The sequence below is a fragment of the Choristoneura fumiferana genome, chromosome 10 (assembly GCF_025370935.1).
Source record: "Choristoneura fumiferana chromosome 10, NRCan_CFum_1, whole genome shotgun sequence".
NCBI lineage: Eukaryota > Metazoa > Arthropoda > Insecta > Lepidoptera > Tortricidae > Choristoneura > Choristoneura fumiferana.
In genome coordinates, this window is record NC_133481.1 from 14,625,556 (window position 1) to 14,651,067 (window position 25,512).

The 25,512-nt window shown below is 36.2% G+C and overlaps 2 protein-coding genes across 2 annotated transcripts in view; one reads left to right on the plus strand and one right to left on the minus strand.

Annotated features, from left to right (window-relative positions):
• eff (ubiquitin-conjugating enzyme E2 eff) overlaps positions 1 to 3,115 on the minus strand; it is a 6,066-nt gene extending 2,951 nt beyond the window's left edge. Inside the window, exons 1-4 of the mRNA XM_074093613.1 lie at positions 2,795 to 3,115; positions 2,218 to 2,281; positions 1,879 to 1,910; positions 1,610 to 1,793 (exon numbers count right to left, since the gene is read on the minus strand). Of these exons, the coding sequence (XP_073949714.1) occupies positions 1,610 to 1,793; positions 1,879 to 1,910; positions 2,218 to 2,281; positions 2,795 to 2,818 (304 nt within the window). The 5' untranslated portion in view covers positions 2,819 to 3,115. The remainder of the gene's footprint in view (positions 1 to 1,609; positions 1,794 to 1,878; positions 1,911 to 2,217; positions 2,282 to 2,794) is intronic.
• A 3,597-nt stretch (positions 3,116 to 6,712) lies between these two features.
• LOC141432157 (progestin and adipoQ receptor family member 3) lies at positions 6,713 to 24,886 on the plus strand. The gene is made up of 7 exons (XM_074093614.1): positions 6,713 to 7,090; positions 7,569 to 7,792; positions 11,872 to 12,028; positions 19,995 to 20,147; positions 20,856 to 21,044; positions 21,555 to 21,623; positions 22,091 to 24,886. Exons 1-7 carry the CDS (start codon positions 7,019 to 7,021, stop codon positions 22,253 to 22,255), a joined length of 1,029 nt encoding a protein of 342 aa, XP_073949715.1. The 5' UTR covers positions 6,713 to 7,018; the 3' UTR covers positions 22,256 to 24,886.
• Positions 24,887 to 25,512: the final 626 nt, after the last annotated feature.

The window sequence follows — 25,512 nt, forward strand, 5'->3', positions numbered from 1 at the left end:
AAATGTAAAATTCCTGTGAATCATAAAAAAACAGATACCAATGACATAGCAAAACTGCCGATAAGATTGATGGTGATACATTCAATTCACAAAATCTAATAAAATTTATATAGTGTATTATGTCATTGAACTGACACAAATTTGAATGGGATCATGGGGATCATGTCATGAATATTTTTACACATTGATTTAGCTTATTGGCACATGGAAAGTAAATGAGCATAATTTCTCACTAAATCTGGGGTGGCATAGTTATCTACCAATGATAAGAAAGAAAGTAGTAATTGCAAGGTCATGTTTTTAAATCACGATTGTGCCTCTAAAATTTAAATATGTCGTTCTAGTTAATTCGAGCAACCTGTGCATAATTTCGAAATTTCAATAGTGAAAACAGTTACCTAACGCTATATCTCCTAAGGTCTCGGAAGACTAACAATTTAACTCATTTGTGTATCAAATTGTTTTACAATCAATTTCTGCTAATGTTAATTCAATACTAATTAACAGATGTCTCTTGAGTATGTTAACCCTACATCCTGCTAATGAAAAGTCAAAAATGACAGTAAATCAATTATTGAGAGAGGGCATAATGCTAAACTAGGACAAGCAATATAGCAATATGCAACAGAATATTGAACTAGAACAAGTCAACGCTAAACTTAGCATTTACAATATAAAATAATGATAAATCATAAATGTGAAAACAGAACCATATTCGTATTAAGAACATGAACTGAGTAGTTTATAAGTTAACACATTGTTGGTACCTAATGGTGTTAGTGTTATGAAATAATTAAGCACCAAAATGCTATCTGCCTTACGCATTTAACCTACAACTTTGTAAGATTGGTTTTTGGAGTCTTTTTGTATTATATTTAAACTCCAAATTTTGTTACTTTTCTGTCTGTACTCCTGTCCAGTGGTAGTGAAGTGTAGGGGTATGGCACGCAACACGGAATGCTGAGGACCTGGGTTTGATTCCCAGTGCTGGTCTCTTTTTCTGGTTTTTCCGTGCATCTATGTTTCAGTTTGTATTTTCGCTACAAAGTTGTAGCGAAAAGAAAGAAAAGAAAGTAGAAAGTTCTAGCAAAATTTCAACTTTTTGTTTTTGCCAATTGGTTGCTTTAGGTTGGCAATGACTCCTGATAGCAGCAGTAAAACTTCCTAGTAACCATCTGCTACAATTGTTTGTAGATCCTAGTTTTCCAATTTGAAATATTCTAATAAGATTTTTCAGTCACACAATTTCCTATCACCATTCCTATTTTTTATCCTGGAACCTTAAATTAACTGTTCCACACTAGATACCTATCCTGCATTAAGATCAACATAAAATATAATACAAATGTATGATGAGCTGATCAGACTGCACAAATGCATCCAGTGTGCAGGACCTTTAAAATTAACATTGTTTTCCATAAAGACAAATTATCAACATAAAGGACTTCAACTTCTTAAGCAACATGTATCAGTGAAGCAGAAGATGCCTGGGGCAGACCACCCCTTCCCCCCATTGTTAATTTACCACTGTACATAACTTTCTCTTTGTGTTGCAACAGTACCCTTAGGACTTTTTTTTTTCACCTATTGATATGTAAGGTGGAATTACCTTTAGATATGGTAAGAGCTGGAGACCACTGTGCACGCAGGATGTCCAGGCAGATCGAGCCATTACTGTTTATGTTGGGATGATAGATGCGTGTTGTAAATGCAACTTTAGGTGGCTTGAATGGATAATCTGTAGGGAAATGTATAGTCAGGAAAAATACACCTCCTTGATAGGGACTGTCGACCTGGAATATGAATAATAGAATGTTTAATGTCTCATCTCTAGCCATATTTGAGATAATAATCACAAAGTACCAAAAAACTACTTACTGGACCCATAATTGTGGCTTGCCAATGGAATACTAAAAACGAAAAAAACCATGTTAGTAAAAAAAATCAGAACAATTATTACAAATATTTTTCCAATTGTAAAATAAATTACGAATCTTCATGATCAATGAATGTATTTAAAAGTAACATTAATGATTTTCATATAAAACAAGCCAAATCTCAAACATTACTTTCAAGCATATTGCTAGGATTCCATACACTTGTTCACAGTTATAGCCTTTATAAAACTGTAACCATTCAATATTTCTCACTATTATTGTAATGCGACAATGAGTCACAAAAACGATAGGTACCTAGATCAATAAGACTAATACTCACAATCTTCGCCGTGTGGACCTGCAGAACATTGTGCGGGGGGATCTCTGCCAAGGTCTTGTAATTCCTGAAAATTAAACCACAAGACGTGTACACAGTGTCACAACACGGCCAGAAGCAATACCAAAATCAGTCAGACATGTCATCATTTACAAAATAAACCGATGGTCTATCATTGCTCGATACACCACCAGTTAGGCGGACATTTTCTCATAACAAAGCACGCTTGCAAGTTGCTTCTATGGGATTTTTACGTTGCGCACTTCACAATAAGAGAAGAAAACCTCAAAATTGGCACATAATTCCGACATTCTATGTACGCCGTGTGCACAGAATTGTCACCTACGTAGAACACTGATTCACCGTTATCATATAGGAAAGTCATTGCAACGTGTAAAATATATGAGTTCACACTATTTTAGCGAAACAATCACACACAAGGAATTATCCAGAAGGAATTTCGATAATAGGTATTCACAATGACGAAACGTTCACTTCCAAGTCTGGATACATATTTTACAACACTTGGTTTACAACGATTTGATCGTGGTAAATATAAAACTCAATTATGAATACGTACCCTATTAATTCGTTTTAACGCCATTTGATTATTTTATGATGGAATAAACTGACTTTCAACTAGACAACGAAACTGTGAGCCAAGGACCTTTGATTAGAGATTGCAAGATGGCTCCCGTCTCAACGCAAAAGTACCACCAAGTCGTTTTATGCAGTAATATTCATTTATGCACAATTATACTTGCTCTGAGAGTCATAAATAAAAATTAAAAATAACAAATATTAAGAAATAATAATATTTAGAACAGAGCACGGTTTATAACAAAATTAACACACTCTCAGCGAGTGGAGACCAGCAAACAGGAAAATCGACCATTTCTAGAGGAAGATCAGAGTTGCTAACTGTGAATTTTAATAATTTGATGTAAAATGTTGTCTTTTTTTTACATTTTTAATTTCGAAATAACTTCAAATTACTTCCAAATGAAGTAAAAGACAAATTAAGACCAATTTCAACGTGATTTGCTACTAGAAATTCTTTGAAAAAGTACTTAAATGGCTTTTGAGACAAATTTTAATCTATGTCATTTGAGTTTTCTGAACATGCAACACAATGTTTCCGGAAATGACGATTGGTCTGAAAGAGGAATTCACGGCGCTATTTTTGGATTGCGAGTAGCTATTTTTCAAACACATTTTTGCAATATGAAACTTTCCCTGTTCCCAGGTAGTAATGTTGGATTTACCACGCAAAGAACTAACTGAAGTAGATGACGGAACTAAATGAAGATATTTTTTTAAATTTCACAAAAACCCCTTTTTTTATTTTTATCGTCGTTTTATTGTATTATCCTCACTCTTACTTTTCTAATAAAAATGCGAATGTGAATATCTACTGAACCAAATTTTGCCATGAAATTTTTGATATGTCATAATATTAGAAGACCAGAATAAATAACAGATATTATTCCCGAGGACGCGCGATAAACGATTTCTTCTCAGACAAAGTCGCGGGCAGCACCTAGTAAAAATTCAAGTATGTATTGTACTAAGCATTCATTAGTCATTACACACGGTCTATACTACGAAGTGCAAAATTCGAACTTCGTATCTTGCCGTCCCGCTGACGCGTATATTATTTAAACGAGAGTGAGAGGGACGGTACGTTACGAACTTCGATTCTCGAGCTTCGATTTTCGAATTTCGTATAGTAACCCTGCCGCTTCTTCATTCGGCACTCTTCGTGCAATGCAAGAACCCCATTCTAGGTGCCGCGCCATTGAGTCGAATCTATGTGATTTATATTTATAATTTTTCTAATACTTCGTCAGAGTTTCCATTTAGCTGGCTTCGATGACACCAGTCGGAAAATCAGACCGGTAGAATGCAAATCACCATCGTAAGCAGTATAGTGTACCTATTCCACGTAAGGATTAAAATCAAAGTCGTCTCGGTCGGTGCAAAGCTCCAAATGTTTTGGGTTCTGTAGAAACAAAATAGGTCAAATACTTTTACGGGCCACGCGCTGTGTAAGGTTCCCTGCTAATATTATAAACACATGCAATATTACAGCGTTCTAGGCTTCTAGCACTACCAGTCTCTAATCTAAAATGTGGACGGACGTAGAGACGAGCGGACGGACATATCAAAACTTTAAGGGTCTAGTTACCGAACCCAAAAAACCGGCTAAGTGGCCATCCATCCATAGTTGAAATAAAGTTAAAATGGTTTGGTTATCAAAAGGGCCTTAATTAGTTCTTAGTATGGCAGTTTTTTTTCGTAAAGCTGTTATCTCAGCTCAGTGTTTGATCGTTTGCACATTATCCGATCCACTACGAAACTCGAAACTCGAAGTTCGTGTCGTGCGGTCACTTTGACACTTATACCATTTAATACGAGAGCGAGAGGGACGATACGATACGAACTTCGAGTTTCGTAGTAGCCCTGCTGCCTTAGTAGAATAAGTAGAAGCATCGAATTAAGGAACTGTCTATTTATTAGGTGACAGATCTATTATTTTGGTGATCGGATTTTGATGATCAAACTATAATTTAGGATACAGGTTGATGACTCATACTTAAAGACAGATTTGTTTAATTTGATGACCAAAACATTTCTTAGGGATAGATATAATAATTAGGGTATCGCAGTTTAGTGACAAATCTAAATTTAAGTGACAGAAAATATAGTTCCCAATAAATAATAAGTCTGTAACACGTGTGACACGTGTGTTACACGTTGGTCACACGTTCCGATTTGGCAGACGCGGCAGACCATCAAATCAAACAGCGGATTCGGAGCTTTATCTAAGGATATTGATAAGATAATATATTATAATATTTTACTTTAATTAGAAGTTTAATATTTCAGTCTGACGAAACATGCAACAAACATTCCATGATTCCGATACGGACCGTAGCTATATTTTTTAACAAAGATAAAGAAATCAAGCCCATGCAGTTTGTACATTCCTATTTTTTGTTCTTCTGTTATTTACAAAATTTCAATAATAATTATTGTAATTTTTTGAACAGAATTACTTACACTTGGAAAAATTTATTTTGTAACATATTTTACAAGTAATTTAGAGAAAATCTATGTAAGTATGGAAAAAGACGGATTAGATTTTGTCACATTTGGTTTAGCGAGGGTTAAGCAGACAGATGATAGATTTTCAAGAAATGAAGAACTTTAATCCTCAAATACAATTCTATTTATATTCAAGTTTCATGGGTATAAACATTATTTCAGATGTTTTCTTTTGACGGGAAAACTCTCCACTTTCCAATATGTCAAATGAATGAATGACACTGATGAGATGACAGACACAACGCATCAAATCAGCAGTGTTGTTAATGTAGGCAATTTGTAGCCAATTAGGCTACTCGGGATGGAAATCGGCGACGTAAAATTCTTAATCGCGACTGGTCGCTCTTTAGGCTACTTGAAGAACAAGGTCCTTATAGTAGTGTAGTTGAACGAGAGAATCACAAAATTGACATAAGCACAAGAAAAAAAAATACCTCCAACGCAAAATGTAGAGTGTAAATGGGATGAAAAAGAAAAGTGGACGAATTAATAAAAACATAATTAAAAATAGGGTAGAAGTGCCAGTTTTGGCCAGTTGACATTTGAAGTAATATATAAAAAGCTATAGTATTAAAACAATATTTTAGTGAGTTTTCAAAAGTTTATACTGAAACGAATACAGTTTTAATGTTTTATTGCTATACATTTATTTCAATTGTATATTTGAACAATAAATGGCCACAATCGGTACTTGTGCCCTAACATGCAAAATAAATAATAAAACTGACCAAGCGCAGTGAAGTGTTCCGTAGTAATATTTTGCGTATATAATCTTGCAGCTCCTTGGAGTTATGAAATTTGACACCTGATCTGGAACAACACATAGGCTACTATTTTAGGCGACCTCAGTTCATATTTGGCTACATTAGGCTACTCAAGCTGTGAAAAATGGCGATATCAGGTTCCGAGTCGTTGGCAGCACTGCAAATCAGAAACCAGTTAGCAGTGTTGTCACATCTACTAACTTTTTGGTAGATTTACTTATTTCACCTCCGTTCGACCTATCTACCGCCCTTGGCCACAAATCTACCTATTTTTCAAAATATTACGATTGTAAACAATTTACCACGCCTGTAATGAAATGTTACTTACTTACTATCGAATTTAGCCTATCTTGTAATTTCAACACTTAAAACGGAACGCGTTAATCAAGTGGAGATCCTAACTCTGAACATTTGAGATTATTTCATAAGAATATGGATAAACTAAACATCACGAATAAATAATTCAAGACATTTAATGCACATTTTTAATCATTAAAAATGAATTAACCTTGAGTTGGTAGATCTACCTATTTTCCATTTCAAATTCTACCAATTTCTACTAATTTTTGTATCCTGTTCTACCGTTTTTCCAAAATTGTATGTGGCAACACTGCCAGTTAGTTACCAGTCAGTAGTACCAGTTTCAAATTTTTATTTAAAGGAGGCGGTCAGACGTCAACGTCAACAATCTGCCAGTGCTATAGTTTGAAGTTTTTCATATAATTATAACTCTTGTATTTGAGTTAAAAATGGTATAAATAATTTTGAATTTAAACTATATTAAATTCAAACAAAATTGTGTAGTGATGGTTTTCGGCTGTGGTATATAAAACAACATTATTAAATCATGTTCTTTTCATAAATAGCACTGTACGTAAATAAAGTGTAAAATTACGTAAATAATTGTGTTTACACACAAAATCGGAAGAAAAATGACGTTAACTATGACAAGAAAAGTTAGCGAGTGTCAAGCGGAAACCTTGCAATTTATGTCATTAGAAAAAGTAAGTATAAATAAAGTACTTTGTAAGTAATTAAAAAAACCAGTGATCATTCTATTTTGATAAAATGATAAACTACATAGTAAGCATTCCATGAATAATTCAAGCAAAAAATAAAGGATTGTTTTTGCGAAATGTACATTTTTTTATCGATATCCATACATATTTGATATAATTCACTGTTGTCTTACAATAATAATATCTAGTAAGATATACACACACTTGATCATTCCTGCTTCTGTTTATTGCATTTTCCGTGAATGCCATATTCATGTACTGTTTTTTTGAATTTTTTTCATTCTAAGTTCTAAATCCTGTCATTAATTTAGCCATCAAGTCTTCCAATGAAGCTGGCATAATCGCACAAGTGCACTTATGTCTCGGTTTTTTTTTTTTTAGAAAAAACTTCTGTTATATAGTTTTATAACTCAATGCAATCTTAATAAAATATGGATCTTTTACTAACAAAAAGTTGCCACAGGTAGATGAAGAATGTCGGCAAGATGCGGATTATTGTTCAGGCTCCACTCTGCTCCGACGGGGTAAGAAACTGGAAGACAACAATAACTTGACAAAAGAAGACATTGAATATGTCAATTACCGCCAGCTGCTCAAGTTCGAACAGGCACCAGAATATCTCCAGCATAATCCATATATCCGAGATGGTTATAGAAAACTATTGCCGACACGGTTGTGCTGGGAAAGGTAAGATTTTATGTAATCTAAGGTACATAGTAAATACACAAAATCTGAGATGAATGAATTGAACAAAAGTAAGGTCTCTGCTACTGTGTGAGTATTGTTGTTCCTATACATACAGAGTCACCTAATATGTGTGTGTGTTATATGTTTGACCCCCATGTGTGTCGTCAGGGGTTAAAAAGAACCTTAAGTGATAGAATCCTTTTTATCAATTTGAAATAATATGAAATCGAAATACTTAGGGTTGTGGTGGTAGGGCATTAAAATTAAGTACTAGCATGTAGTAAATTCTCACAGCACAAGTAATGAAAAAAACCCCAGTCTCTGAAAATTAACTTTCCTTTTCACAGAAATACCTACTATCAAACAAAATTAATTTTTAGCTTGTTTTTTGTAGATTTAGGTACTTGTAGCGATGCCACGAATTACTAATGAGTTGGGAACACCTGATTTTATCTATTCTCAGTGAACAAATTAGATATGTGCAGTGCAATTGATGCCTAAATGATTTTGACTAAAACAAACTTGGGAAGTAATAAAATGTAATATTTTTCTCACTTAAGAGTTGTTTGTGAAAAGCGACAATCACACAGACAGACATCATGATGACAAACATTCTAATTATCGCATTTATAATATTACTTAATAGAGTTTACCCACGGCTTCGCACGGGTAAATCATTAGATATACAGCATTTGAATTGAAATTCCGGGATTTTAATAAAATTCCCGTGGGAATTCCCAAAAAATTACGTCGTGGTTTTCATTAACATCGCATTAAAAGTCACTATGTCAAATTTCGTGACTTTAATGTTTAATGTTTATTTGGGCAAAAAATGGTACAATATAGAAAAAAACTTAAGAAAATAAATAAGACTTAAACAAAACATAGACCAGCAATAAATATGCCACTATTAAAACCCAACGGTTGTTATTTCGATATTCTAACCCAATCCCGTGGGAATATTGGGTTAAAAAGTAGACTATATGTTATTCCAGATGTCCAGCTATTTACATACCAAATTTTATCCAAATCCGTCCAGCCGTTTTAGCGTAAAGGTGTAACAAACATACACACAAACTTTCGCATTTATAATATAAGTAGCATGTAGTAGGATTTTGCTAAACAAACATGTTTGCTTACGCATAATGTACCTATACCTACCTACTTTACAATAATACTTAAATTTGCGATCAGAATGTACTTTGAGTGCTAATCAAATGTAAAAACCGGCCAAGAGCGAGTTGGACACGCCCAAAATAGGGTTCCGTAGCCATTACGAAAAAATTAAGTAATATCTTCCAAGTTTAGGCATATTTTATACCTTAGGCTGCTATTTAAGAGTAAAACTACTAATAATTCTCAAGCAAACTTAGCCGTTATAGAGATTTCCTTGAAAGTTTGATATACTTACTACCAACCTGAATTTAAAAAAAAAATCCACCCACCGGTTTACATTTTAGAGGGGGGGGGCTCGATTTTAATAAAAATTTGCACTTTAAAGTTGAATATTTCGCAATTAATCGAAAATTCGTCTTAGCAAACCCCTAATGGTTTTAAAAAACCTATCCAACGATACCTCAAACTATAGGGTTGGATGAGAAAAAAAAAAATCACCCCACTCTATGTCTATGGGAAGTACCCTAAAAAAATTTTTATTATTGCACCATTTTGTCGGCATAGTTTACATAATATATTATATCCTTGCAAAATTATAGCTTTCTAGCATTGATAGTCCCTGAGCAAAGCCACGGACGGACACACAGACAGACATGCATGGCGAAACTATAAGGGTTTCGTTTTTGCCATTTTGGCTCCGGAACCCTAAAAAAGAAACGAAGCTATCTCCCTTCTCCCAACATAGGTACAATGTGTAGGAATAGTTTCGCTATTGCAGTAGGTAAGTATTTTTAATGAAGGTAGTTAGGTACTTTTTGGCATAACGGACTCGCAAAAACTCATGTTCAACGCTTTCTTGCAAAAAAAAAACCATAAATTCAAGCAAATGGAACATTAACCCGTCACAAGTCACCATAAACCACGGTTATTGTGATAAGCATCAGTTATTATTCAAACATAATGTTAAAACGCAAAGTACAAGAACTTTAAGCCTTTCTAACTTAACCTCCTGAGTCCTGAAATTTTTTAACAAACTTAGCGTTTAAGACCTAGACATGGTTGACCTGCTTTATTGTTATTTTGGATTTTATTTCAAAATCCTTATAATTCTTTCTTAAATGAACAATTAGTCCTTTATAAAGTATGCGAGGGCTCAGGAGGTTAATGTGAAAAGTACGGATATGGCTGTTGATAATGGATGGATTCATGTTAGCCTGCATAGATACTCTATCATAGCTGTGTTAACCAGAGTGGAGAGCCCGTTCAGAATTGCATGTTAGTTATGTACATAGTTAATTGTGTGTATGTAGGGCGGCATTGCTTGGTAGGCACAGTTATGAATTGGTGTGTATAGAAAATTTAAACCAATTTCTTAATGCGAATTAAATTGGGGTATGGGGTAAATGGGGTACTATGTATTTCATGTTTTCAACAGTAGTCGTCGGTTTATTTAACCATTGTTTCATGTAAATCAGGGGTAATATTAAAGGTGCAATCCTTGTGGCGGCTAATCACATAGATACTTTATAATAAAGGTCGCGGGAACCGGTTGGTTGGATGTGGACATTGGACAACGCAGGATTGATCGTTGCAGAACTCTTTAGGGAGGCCTTGGTCCAGCTGTTCACGTCATTCAGCTGATACGAGTACTTACGATGAAGGTGTAGCCTCCAGGTGTATCTACAATATTTGAAGAGTTCCCTTGATTTCTTTAGGATCCACTCATCAGATCCTGACTTAGTGACGGTGGGATATCTTCAGGAGTATACTTTTTTGGATAAAAACATACGTACAGCGGAACAGAACCTCCTCCTCTTTTTTAAGTCTGTTAAAAATACATCAAACACACACATATATCCTTAGCCTTAGCCTAACTTATACAAATATAGATATTTAATCAAACACGCAAATGAAATTTTATTTAAGCGCAAAATTATGTGCGCTTGTAATGAAAAACATTGCCTTATGTAAATTATTCCAAGCTATAAGTCGCGTGGCGTAAACCCTTTTGTTAGGCAACTCGGAGAGTGAGAAAACCGTGTTTGGTAGACATGGCTTCAGATGCAACTCTTTAGAAGTATGTAGATAACGTCAAGTAAAAAATAAGATTAATATGAGATAATTAGGTAGGTATGGCTAGTACCTATGGCTTCAGATGGAACTCTTTAGAGGTAGTGTGTAACTGTGTAGATATTATGTCAAAAAAATTTAGGCAAAGGTGGGAATCGATATGTTACGACGACACGCCACTGCTATCAGTATATCACCTTTGCCTATCTAATGACATCATTTGCTGAATCGAAACATTAAAATGAATACTAAGCTTCTTAGACTAAGTAAGTAACTCTAACTGTAACTATGTCTGTCTGTCTGGCTGTTACCTCTTCACACTTTGAACCGCTGAACCGATTTAGATAAAGTTTGGTATGGAGATCATAGTTTGACATCATAGAACATACTAGGGTTGTTTTTGTCCCGGAAAATTGCATACATGAGTTAGCAATAAACAAATTCTTGGCAGACCTAGTCGTACAAGATATTTTGTTTATATTCTATATAAAGCAGCAAAACAACACCAAAAGTTGAATGACCCTGCACCCTCAATACTCCATTTCTATTTTTTATTTATTTAAATATAAATAAAAGCTTAACTATGCATGTTATCGGACAGAATATCAATGTTTAAGCTACCTTTAACAGAGTTTATAAAGGTTTTCAATTCAAGATTAGACAGAAAAAGACATACTTGCATGTGACACCATATATAAGTAAGCGCCATACCCATACTTACCTGCTGCAAAAAAGATTTTGAGAAAGAGACAGACATATGGTTTTTTCTGAAAATCGCTATAAATCCGATTTTTAACCTAAATAATTTTTCTTTTCGCTAATTGTTGGCTGTACCTAATGTCTATATTTTCCTTATAATACCATATTTTTTAAAACTAAATTTCTCATTGCAGCATATTCTGGTGGACGAACGAAACAATGAACATATGGACACATCTGTTCGGTTTCTTCCTAGTCGTCGGGCTCACCATCAACGATCTAGTGATAATCAACATCCACGCGACCGTAACGGACAAAGTGGTGGCCGCCATATTGCTCTCTTGCTTCATGGTGAGTCTCTATCACGATTATTATACCAACTAGATTCTACCCGCGGTTTCGCACGCGTAAGCCATTAGATTTCCGCCATTAGAGACAGTTGAATTAAATTCCCTTGGGAATTCCAAAAATTACAACGTAGTCTTTATTGACGTTGCATTATAAACAAACGTGCCAAATTTCATGACTTTGTTCTGCACGCACGCACGCACGCACACACGTACGAATTCACGCACGCACTATCTTAAACTATCCCGTGTCCTCCCAGGGTCTCCAACTATCTCAATAACGCGGTTCAGCGTCAGGAGGTAACAGCAGACAGACAGTTATTTTTACATTTATAATATTAGTAAGGATTGATGTTTTGTTTTAAAGTCACCTACACCACTTTTAATCAGAAGTGTTTAATGTACTATTATCTACTTCGATACGTTATTGTGATATACATTTGTAGAATCTATAGATGCTTACAGTGAAAGTTAATTTTATACCTACTCATTAAACCGACTATTATATAGAAAGATATACTATCTCTCTCTATCTAATAGCTTATTTAGCCGTAAGAAACTTAATACAATACAAATTGTTATTACTGAAGTCATACAGTTGAAATTTACAAGATATAACATGTGACTGTAAATTGATGAGATAGTAAATTGCTTGTGACGAGCAGATAAAAAGAAAAATAATAAATATGGGCAATTAGCAATTAAAATGATACGTAGCTCATACAATGAGCTATATAGTCAGTAAAACAAAGAATACTGTTTGCATTATTAGACTTCTGAAGAAGTACAAATTCTTAAATCTATACCTATTTAAAAAGTGACTGACTGATTGACAGACAAACACAACCTGAACCACTGTGGCTAGAGACTTGAAATTTAGCAGTCAATTTTTTGTGTATAGAGCTGAACTAAAAAGGGATTATCCAAAATTCCCATGGCGGCGAGCTAGCTCTACTTATTTTTCCACGAGAGCAATATTAGTAGAAATATCACTCGCGCGTCATAATAAAGGTGATATTTAATGATAATTGAAGTTACACCATTTATTAGTGCCTTATTATGTATGATTGTGTGCTAATGAACTCGGGCGCGGACGTAACCGTATAAGTTATCTACTGTTTTTGCGCGTAGTCTAAATTTAAATCCACACCAACAATTTTGTTGTAAATGAAAACCGTGACTGAAGTCTATTCTTCTGTACAGTCCAAGAAAATTAACTGCGCATCATAATGGAATCTTATTCGCTGCAAGTGTCATGTTGATTATATTCCATACGTTTGCCAAATAAATCATTATGAAATTGAGTGTGAAAAGCTTCCATTCTGTTGCAGATAAATAGCGATATTTCATAAAATGTTGGACAAATTTAGTAGTAAGTGATATGTACCATTTTAAAAACTACAAGAGATAAGCTTATTTTTAGTGAATAATGTAATAGTGCAATTTTTTTAATGCGATGGGCCTAATTCGATTGCATTATCGACGATTTCTGGGACACCCTAAGCCCTAAGCCACTTATTTATTCCTCTAAACTGTTCGCTTGTTTATAATATTTGCAATTCAATAGCTGATTGATTAGGCTGACATCTCATGTACGATATTTTGATGAAAAACTGGTTTGATAACGTAAACCTGTTAGTTTTAGCTGCGCGCGTGTATGGTAGAGAACATCATAACATGTCGTATAAAGTTTACTTCTTTTGGTAATTAATTTTATTGATCGTTCTTTCTTTACTTATGCAGTCCGCTCTACCTATTGCAGTTATGATCATCTGAATTCGAACACGGAAGCGATTTCCACATTTTTCGTAATAAACTCCATACTGCATGGCTCCCTACAAAGTAAAAAGAAAACCATTGATACTTTTTGGCATAGTGGTCTAGCCTTCACTTTTTAAAAGCTTTTATTTACGAGTAACTTACCTTCGTCGTTGTTTGGGCAAATCTTGTAAGTTCATTTTGACCTAGTTCCAGTGGCCGGATTGACTTGAAATTTGATATACATATAATATGTAAGTTGGATGACAATGCAAATACAGTCAGCAAAAAAGCTTGTATTAAATAAATGTAATTTTTAACAGAAACTTATTTTTATCTGTATCTATAACTACGAATTGATGAGCTTACTGCATGCCCATTATCTTTGAGATTATTAGGTGTAAATTTTAAGGGGCATTAAACTTACGCGACAACTAGACATTTGCGGACAGTGTGGTCACTAAGAAAACTAGACCAGAGCATAATATAATCGTTCGTTTTCTCCACATTTTCTTTTTCCACGGCTCTAGTTACTGGCTTGTATTGCGTACGTACACCATAATTTCCTCGGCGTGCAGATTATTACGAAATATGAGCTATCCGCCGATTGGTCCGGCACTCGAAAGCCGAGATGCGACCTGCTTTTCTCTAGTGAAAGTACGCGCAGAGACGTGCGTCTTTATAAATTAACAAAAAATCAACACCGACTGACTACTTCGCGGTTGCTATTATTTTGTTTATACAAACACTTGTTTGAAGTCGATATCTTTTCATTTGCTTGGAAAGTTTTTATTCGTATTTGATTTGTTAATCCTTTATAGGTACGCAGTAATGTCGTGTGTTGTTATTAAATATGATAGAATATCTCATGCATGATCTTCGTTAAATTTTATGTTAATCAATTTAATTCCTTTGCATATCTCTCTTCCGTATTAATTGACGACAGGCATATCTTATTATCCGTGCCCGCTTTTCGAACAGGTCGGACCCATCTCTCCGCCGTAGGTGTTACAAAAGGAGACTAGGGACCCGATGTAAGAGTGGGCAGCAGCTTTCTCTATTGCCAACTAGGGGAAACCATCTCCATTGGCGTATCTAGGGTTATTTGTCAGTCAGTATTATAGAATTTTGAATCGGTAGCCCAACATCCTGGGTTGGGCACTAGACCCTATGACCACCTCACTGTTTCCCCAAGATAGTCTTCACGAGGTCCTCAACCGACGACAACAACCACTCCGTATTATACCAACGTGTCAGCCAAAAATATATTATTTGTATCGAAGAGTATGAGACTATGCCCACTAGCACTTTCAACCGTCGCCGTCGCGTGTCATGTATGCCTTTGACATTCCGTCTGACACGTTCCTATTACGGTCATGGCACGATACGCTGTATCAAATACACTACGTTACATAAAAAGATGATTACAACTTTCGCCATGGCGAATACATCCTAAAGCTAACAAAGCTCTAGTGAGGCCAGACAGCTTTTAGGGCAGATATCAAAAACTTTCGCTGGAGCGCTGTTCACAAAATACTTTCACAATCGTGTTCCTACTTAGCACTTCTGAACAACATATGTCGTAAAACAACTTTATGTGTTAATCTTGTGAATTTTTGACCTCCTATCCTAATCCTAATACAATAATAATTAAATTTGATATCATTTTAATAACCAGTTTAAGTACTCGTAAGGTGGCCAAATCTATATATATAAAAGAAGAAACTGACTGACTGACTGACTGACTGACTTATAGATCAACGCACAGACCAAACCGCTGGGCCTAGAAACTTGAAATTTGGAACATATGTTTCTTAATAGGTGTAGACGCGCACTAAGAAACGATTTTTCGAACTTCCCACGGGATAGGGAAGAAATGGGATTTATATTTTCACTTTGCAATGGCCCTATTTCAGTAACTATAATTATTAGAAACTTCAAATTTGGCATGCAAGTAGGTAATACTAACAGCTAAAACGCTTTACAGGATATTTCGAAATTCCCACGGGATAGTGAATAAACGGGATTTGTATTTTCACTTTTAATTAATGACCCTATTTCCGTAATTATAATTATTAGAGACTTCAAATTTGGCGAACAAGTAGGTAATACTAACACTTCAAAACTGTTTTCAGGATTAATCAAAATTCCGACGGGATAGGGAACAAATTGGGATTTATATTTTCACTTCAAAATGGCCCTATTTGCGTAGCTATAATTATTAGAAACTTTAAATTTGGCATGCAAGTAGGTAATAATAACAGCTAAAAACCGTTTTTACGATTTTCCGAAATTCCCACGGGATAATGAATAAATTGGATTTGTATTTTTACTTTCAATTAATGACCCTTTTTCCGTAACTTAATTATTAGAGACTTCAAATTTAGCGAGCAAGTAGGTAATATTAACAGTTAAAAACAATTTTCAGGTTTATCAAAATTCCCACGGGATAGGGAATAAAATGGGTTTTATATTTTCGCTTCAAAGCAGCCCTAACTCCGTTATTATAAATATTACTTCAAATTTTGGCATGCAGGTAGATAATACTAATAGGTAAAATGTTTCAAAGGTTTTTCGAATATCCCACGGGATAAAAAGAATAAAGATGATTTTATATACCAACTGAATCAGAAAAACGTATAAGCTAAACCAATAAAACTGGGGACTGGAGATTTGGCAAACTGATGTAAATCAGGTAACAATTATTTAGCAGTGACATCCTGCTCATCCTGGCGGGGATCGTCTCCGTAGGAGTTCCTCAAAAGTTGATGGCACACGCAAAAGACTTTACATGATTGTTAAATTTCAATGACAATGCGTTTAAATGATATACACCGCCTGATGCTGCAGCCAGCGTCGTCTGCTGATGACGGAACTCCTCAAAGGCTGATAGCATTGCTACGAATTTTAACATATAGGTACGTTCAACGAGCTGACACAATTACTTCGCTCACCCGCGACCTTTATGATGTGTGTTCACGCAGTTCCTCCACTTCCACCCTGTAAGAATACACACAAATCACACAAATCCATCTATCACCACCACCACTTTACACTGACGCGTTTCGAACTCAACACAACAGTTCAGCATGCTACGGTGTGAAATTTGGCATAAATGGACCTAATGTAATACAGAGGTGCACTAGGGAAAGATTTTTAGAAAATCTCATGGAATAGGAAAATATCTCAACTTTGTTTGTTTCTTTGTTTGTTGGGGGTAATCTCTGAAACTACTGAGCTGATTAAAAAAATCTTTTATCAATAGAAAGATTCACTATCCTTGATTGACAATAGAGTACTTTAAAAAAAATGCAAACTTTCCGCAGAATAAAAATAAGTTTAAATTTTGAGGCAGATTTTCAAAATTATTTCAATAATAGAAAGCTACAATGTTTCTCTAATCGACAATTAAGAATTTTAGAATAGACCATAACCTAACTTTACAATTTCTCGGGATATAATCCTATATCGTGTATGAATGAAGTCGCGGGCAAAAGAACGCGTAGTAACGTTTTCTAAAATCTAACCCTGAACCAGCGAAGCAGGGTTTCAAAGTTGGTAAGAATCGTAATTAATTACATACGTATGTAGGTTGATTTTTGTATTACAAAATTTGCACCACTGTGTAAAAAAAATCTGTCTGTATTATTATTTCCATGTAATCCTCCGAAAAATTAATCAAAACACGAAACATGTATCGCAGAAAGTAAATGTATGTTACTCCAAATTTAACGCGAGCGAAGCCGCGGGCAAAAGCTAGTCTATTTATAAACTTACTAACGGTTTCCCACCACTCCATCGGCGATTTTTTTTATTCGACTGGATGGCAAACGAGCAAGTGGGCAATTTCGTTTCTCTTTCCGCGGGAAATACACAATTTTCCGGGTTTAAAATATCCCGTCTTTCCCGGGGTCTCTAACTATCTCTATAACAAGTCTAAATCGGTTCTGATCTCTAGGCGTAAAGAGGTAACAGACAGACAGATTTATTTTCGTGTTTAAATACATTATAATAGTGTTTTTGAAGAATATCCGAGTTTCAATTGATTAAAAACCTGATTTCAAATAAAAAAAACCGCATTCAAATCGGTCCACCCGTTTAAGAGTTACGGTGCAGACACACATAGCGGTCAAACTTATAACACCTCTCTTTTTGCGTATATGAAAGACGCGGGTTTAAAACTCCGCCTATGAACATGTAAAATCGATATGAAAATAAATTACCCGCAAATGGTTTCGCTCGTGAGCATAGCATTAATTCAATTATACTACGGTTGGTAATAGTTATAGGCTCAGGCTACACTGACTACTGGTAGCTAACTTACTGAAATGTACCTACGCACTTAAATCTATAAACTTTCTTTGAATCGCTTAGAACTTGGTACTTTCGATCAGAGATTATGTGAAGTAGCTGAATGGTGAGTTTCCACCAGTGTGCCGAGCTAAGCTATGAAAATAAACAATTTCGCAAATAGCGTTGTGGCTCAGTGTTGCATCGGGGCTCAGCTTTTACAAGTACAGCTCTAACGCATGCTGTATACTCAGAAGTCAGAACCATCGTAGGGAATGCCGGGGCACTTGGGCACCAACGCACATGGTGAACCATCGGAACGTAAAGAATGCATGAGTCTCATTCGTGTAAGCGAACAGGTATACTGGACTTTCGGGGCCTCCGTGAGATTTGTGGCCCTGGCCTCGAAGTTCAAAATTCGAACTTCGTGTCGTGTCGTCCCGCTCACACTACCTACCTTCCTAATGGCATATAATAGGAGAGTAAGAGAGGCGGTATGATACAAACTTCGAATTTCCCCTGGACATGGGGCATGTTTATTTATACAAACATTTTCGCCATTCCCAAAAGAGCACAAGTATTTCTCTTATAGTGTCAATTGCTTCGGCTGACTAGAAATGATTACGAGAGAGAGCAAGCGTTCAAATTACCTCTAACCTATTACGAGTGAAACCATTTAAACATTAACCACAGAAGAAAGCGAACTATAAAGGTCGTACAATCGATATAATTATCTTAATAATATTTAAGCTCAATGAATGTTTGATTCGTTTCTTCACTTTACGTGTTGTTGTACAGTAAGCTACACAATCTTACTTTGGTAAAATCAAGATATTGCTAATATTGGCTATATATTGGCCTTCCATTAATTGTCAACCTATTAAGGCTGCTTAAAAGGTCTAGGTCGAAAAACCACTAAATATCCCCAACTGTCCTCCCCCCTTCCCCCAACTTAAGACAAATCTTTGTCCAGTAGAGGGATTTAAATCTTCAATTTTTTGCTTCAGGAATCATATAGTTATCAAAACCATCTTCCCAATCAAATCTTGCGTGCTTGCATGTTACTTACCTAATAGCCGTGCACACTAGAAATGTCCCATTTACTTCGTTTCGTAGCAGCACTTCGCGACTGTCCGCTCACCGTTATATACAATTGAGATGAACCGGTACTAAGTCGGACATTCTTTTGGATACAAAGCCGTTCGATACCCGACAGTTTTAGAATGTATGAAGAGCTAATCAAACTTTATTACAGATAGTTTTGTTAAAACATCTTGCAATAAAATTATTTGTTGTAATCATTCGGGGAAAACAAGTACAAATGCAAAGAATAAATCTGAAAAGGACTCGCTAATTAGAGGTTTAAATTATGTTAAACTAACTGTTGTCTGAGTCTGCGAACAGTTCTTTTGCTGCGTGAAAAAAACTGTTGTTTTATATCCCTGTTTATATCCCACTTCCCACTAATATTATAAATGTGAAAGTTTGTAAGTCTGTTTGTTTCCTCATCGCGCCTAAACCGCTCAACCAATTTAGATGAAATTCGGTATACAGATAGTTTGAGTCCCGGGGAAGGACATAGGATAGTTTTTATTCCGGAAAATTGCATAGTTCCCGCGAGATAGCGATGAACGAATTCTACCCAGACGGAGTCGCGGGCAACAGGGTACTATTTCAATATATTCACTGTTCTTATGACACTATGGGCTCTAGGCCAAGGTTTCCCAACATTTTCCAAGGACGGACCCACCTACCGCCTTCTTATCATGATCCGCGGACCCTTAAAAAATGATTTACTTTTAATAGGTACTCATAAAAATCTATTTTAACTTAAAATTTTGGTTTTGTCTGCGAACCCCCTGTGACAGGACCTCAGGTTGGCAAACATTTTTCTATCCTAATATAACATTTTCTCGTTCCAGGTATGCATGGCCCTGTCAGCATTATACCACACATTCTCCTGCCGGTCGGAATGCGACTACAACGCATTCCTTATGTATGATTTATTCGGCATCGCGCTGTCGCTGCTCGCGATATACACATCTGGCGTCTACTACGCCTTTTGGTGTCACTATGTGAGTTATGTAATGTTTAGTGCGCGTGTACTTAACAAGCTACGTCACAAATTTAAGAAAATTAATATAAGTATTTGTTAGGAACAAATAACCTATCATGAAGGTAAATTGTTTTCGGTGCATTATTAAGTTAGCTGGATGGTTGAACTTTATGTTCTTTGCCTAAAATCATTGGACCGAACCGAAGATTGGAACTAGCACATGCGTGTTAGTAATTTAACAGAGCCAATTGGTCGTGGATAGTGACTTCACGACAACTGTATTATTACCTACATGGAACGGAATTTAAAACCGGATGTCACAATTGGGAATAAGTGACCTTATTAACAGCATCGTGTCAGGCAAAAATATATTATTTGTATCGAAAAGTATGAGGCTATGCCCACTAGCATTGTTCGTAACCAACCGTCGCCGTGGCGTGTCATGTATGCGTTTGACATTTCGTTTGACACTCCGTCTGCAGGGCTACTACGAAACTCGAAACTCGAAGTTCGTGTCGTACCGTCCTTCTCGCTCTCGTTTTAAACAGTATAAGTGTCAGAGAGACCGCACGACACGAACTTCGATTTTCGAGTTTCGTAGTAGCCCTGCTGACACATTCCTATTACGGTCATGGCATGATACGCTGTAATGTGTAGACACCTTAATGATAATTTCTAAATATGGTATTTGACTATTTTTTATTTATTTTGTAAATAAATATTCCAGGAGCTGAAAACCTTCTACATGGTGTCAGTGACCCTGATCTTCGTGTTAGCGATGACGCTGCAGATCCCACGGCTGGGCGTGCCGTATCTGGTCAAGATGTGCGTGTTCATAGGCTGGGCGGCCTACGGGGTGTTGCCGACGCTGCACTGGATATACGCCATGGGGGGACTGGAGAATCCCATGGTGCAAGTAAGTATCACCCCATCCCAGCATATATACGTCCCACTGCTGGGTACAAACCTCTCAGAATAAGAGGGCGAGCCGTAGTTCCCACGTGGGCCCAGAGCGAATAAGGAACTTCACACACACTGATTTGTTTCGCTGGTTTGTGCAGGTTTACTCACGATGTTTTCCTTCAACGTGAAGCTCGTGATATTCAAATGTAATTTCGCACATGACTTTCGAAAAACTCAGAGCTACTTTAATCAAACTTGGGACCCTCTGATTCATGCCAGGCTCCTACCATAGGTCAAACCACTAGGTCACTATGGCTTTTTCACCAAGAACTATTCTGCCCTCCTAAGCCAAAAGTCGCTATCTAAAAAAACACTTTTGAGTTATTAATACCATTGTGTAGCTTAAGACATCATATGACATAAACAACTCAAAAGTGTTTTTTTGTTAAGATAGCGCCTTTTGGCTCAAGAGGGCAGTATTATTCCTATCATTAATGATAAAATTTACCTCTCTACATTCCAGATGTTCTACCCTAGAGTAATTGGGATGTACCTCATTAGTGGCGGAGCGTTTCTTATCTACGCCTTCAAGGTGAGTATTTAAATTCATGTTATACTTATATTATGCGAAAGACTCCATCTTTCTATGAGATAAAAGGTGTCATAATATGTACATGCAAGTCCTGGAGGTGGACCTCCACACTATAAGAACACACAAACCCAACTGTCACACCGTCGCGTTTCGAACTCATTCAGTGTTCATCCACAGAGCAACACAACCGTTCACCATGGTACCAATAGTTAGACATGCATAATCATTTGTTGCATAGACATAGCTATCGCAATGGCGCTGGTAAGCAAGTAATCGTTTATATAGGTAGTACCACCAAAGTTGAGGTCACGCACACATGAACATGTCATGCAATGACAGCGGGATTTAGACATTCACTCATTCATTTCGTTCATTCTCCTATTACGCAATCAGCTGTTTGTGTAATCGTTCACTTCAACTCTCGTGTCACTACCTATAGTTGATTTTCTATTGTTTATCTTCCACAGATCCCAGAGCGCTGGTTCCCTGGACGAGTGGACTACATCGGGCATTCCCATCAGTGGTGGCACGTCCTCGTCATGGCAGCCTTATACTACTGGCACAACTCTGGCATGATGTATGTCCAGTACAGAATGAACCATGGTTGCGCTAACACTATGAGAATATTCTAGAATGTCGCCTTAAAATAGCAGTAGGGAATATTCTAGACTGTCGCCTTAAAATAGCAGTAATATTCTAGAATGTCGCTTTACAATAGCAATAGGGCGCTTTTCGTCTTGAGGTCATCACTCGCAAAGCGTTTCGTTTGAAACCGGTCAAAGCTGTCTAGCCTTTGTAGCATCAATGTAGAGCAAGATTGTCTAGTCACACTTATGATCAAGAGCTACTTAGACTAAGTGAGGGTTTACTGTCGCACGAAGAACACAGAACACAGAAATACCTATTAATAGGTAATGATCGGAGGAAGTTTTTGTGTGTAATTGCACTTGCTGCACACTGCTGTATCCACGTATAATAAATACACTTATCCAACTGTTCGACCCGTATGTAAAATCTGTTTTGAAATCCATTACCTAATAAAGTCGTGTCGTGGGCCGCAGTTTGAGAACCTCTGGTCTACACCGCTTCCGCGCCTATCAAAAGGTGCCATCATAATTTTATTTTGCACTGTAAACTGGAAAGTGGCGTCCCTTGCCATCTGACGGCTAGAGCGACCACTCCTCTTTCTATAGCCTAGGGCCGGCATTGAAACAGGCGTTTTAATAGGATTAAAGAAAAACCAACCTTATTTATAGTTGAACAAACTCACATATCACTGTGGCACTTCATAACTACTCATTTACGAGACTTAATCGCGTAATGAAATATTGTTTAAATAACCATTTACTTCCGTTCTATCATAGTGAGTTCTCTGAGTAGTTAACGTATTCACTGCCACCGACGCATATATGCGTTTTCGGAACTTCGCCCAGTGCCGCTGTCATAACTATTCATACATTTTGAACGCACATGTGCGTCGGTGGCAACTGTGGAAGTCGGCTGGCAGTGAATGCGTTTAAAACGAAAATCGTGAAAGCGTAAAACAATATACCGTGAAACCTTTTTGCTAAAAATATCGTGTTGACGTAGGTACCATGGCGAAGAAAGAAACCCTCGTGCAATTTATTGTGCAAAGGTTTCATGTAGGCTCACTTAGTTTCATCGACTGTAAGCATGTTGGATAAATCAGATATTCTGATAACGACTGAAGTAGACAAGCTTTGCGATGCTATGATCTTTTCAAAAGACTGATGACTTCTGAGTATGTCCGGTAATTAGACCCATTCTAACGTATAACTGCATCCTTGTCATAACGCCGGACCGTTAAATGGTTTGTTACGGCTTTTAAAACAGTCCCCAGTTTGAAAATGAACGGTTAAATAAGAAGAGTCCATTCCATTCGCAGCTGGCATCAGCTTTAGACTAAAAGCACCCTTAAAAACACCACGTCCGACCGTAGCTTAAAACAATCTACACTTGGAAAATGCAAGGAAATCGAGTATGAAATGTCATCCAACCTCTTTCTCCTATACTGTATTGGAAAAGTTACTGTCTGACGTCTGAGAAAGTAGTTCAGTTATATATCTATCTCTATTGCTCTCTTTCTCTCTCGTTGCGTGATAATCTGCGCCCAATATTTGCGTATTGAAGTTATAGTGGGTAATAAGGTGAAGGAAGCTTATAATTAACATTGATCCTCTCCCGCGCCTTTTACTTACCAGGGATGTTGTGGAGTTCTAACCATAACCGAAGCCGAAGATGATACGACCACGAGCGCCACGGGTTGGTGCAGAGTAATGGCTACTTACCCCCTGTCACACCATCCATAGATTAAATTTTAGTCGAATAGACAGAGACGGCATCACATTTATCCGTCAAATGAAATTAATCAGTGGGTGGTGCAGCAGCCAACGACTAAATTATAAACTACTTTCATTGTTCATAACATCCCTGATACGTAAAATCTTCAATCTCAATGCAGTTGTATAGTTACCTATAGATTCTTAGCCCTCAAGAAGCGCACGCGTCAATATATGAACATACAATATATAGACAAACTATTTGAATTGCTCTACTATTTGTACTTAAACGAGGACGTGATTCTCAATAGAATATTACTTATGTGTATTTAAATGCTCAACTAAATATTGTAGCCAATTCCAATATTCTAAACATTCCAATGGATATTCCAATTTGGATAGCCTTAAAAATATTGTGATTTTATATGTAGATGGAATCGATTTGGCAAGAATAAAATAACAATTGAAAATTGTTGCTTATTGGCATTTTTACTTATTATTTAAGCATATTAGGAAAAATGGCAGCTCTTGGAAATGTAAGGTTTACTCATATTACTATGACTCCCGGGATTCAATCACACTATATAAAATGTTATTATTCATATTTTATATTATATTTATATTACTTTAGCACCTGTAACACTAACTGCAATCGTAACGAGAACATAGTGTTAGTAGTATCTATTACCACGTTTTATTGATTGTTAATCAAGTCCCGTAAATCGTAGTAATATGAATTAAAATCGCGACAACTTTAATCTTAACTTTCACAAAATATACGTTTTCTTGATGAAATCTGAAATAAGTACGTAATTTTGATGGTAATCTACATGACAGCTGTTTTTTGTTTTAACTGTGATTAGCATATAGTTTATCTACTTAAGTAACACTATTTATTTTCTGTTTATTTTTTAATAATTTTATTCGGAATGGGGTCGTTTTAAGGTTAATAAAAACATTGATACAAAATGTGACTTTTATTTAATTTATTTATGTTATATTTGCGACGAAATGATCTATGCCGTCGGCCCACCGGGAAACATGATTGTTGTTGTTGTTGTTTCTTTAAAAAAAGTATGGCTCTGTCCATTGGAGGACAATTTTGCCAGTGTCTAGTAGTTTTTCCGTTGTACGGTAAAAAAAATCTAGAAAACGAAATATGAGAGGTAATGTGGATGAACGATGACAGCGAGAAATCCTATCGGGAAACATGATTGATTACACGAATAGTAGAGATTAGACCAAATTACGAAAATAAATTAATGTCAACGCTGAGTGTCAACGCCATCATCCATAAGAGTTGGCGTTGACATTATTTTACTTTGAATGTGTACATACATACTAGTGACATCTAGTGTTGAGTAGGAGTACTCTTGTAAAATTTTATGCTAGTTCACAACAGATGGCGCTTAAAACTTAAATACCATATTCTGACACTAGATAGCGTAATGGTTTCGTTTTGCATAGACTTTTTTCCTCCGCCTGCCCGTTTACGCTATTTTTTTGAACTAAATTGTTGAAGAAGTCTAAAATTGAAGATCCGTTATTGTTACCGGAACGAAGCGGAATGACCAGAACCTATCATAGAA

What these genes read in the sequence shown, in the direction of transcription:
- LOC141432157 (XM_074093614.1), top strand. Translation starts at nt 7,019, where the DNA reads ATGACGTTAACTATGACAAGAAAAGTTAGCGAGTGTCAAGCGGAAACC. An exon ending in ACACGGTTGTGCTGGGAAAG is followed by an intron (nt 7,793 to 11,871) that starts GTAAGATTTTAT and finishes TTCTCATTGCAG; the next exon opens with CATATTCTGGTGGACGAACG. An exon ending in TTCTTATCTACGCCTTCAAG is followed by an intron (nt 21,624 to 22,090) that starts GTGAGTATTTAA and finishes TATCTTCCACAG; the next exon opens with ATCCCAGAGCGCTGGTTCCC.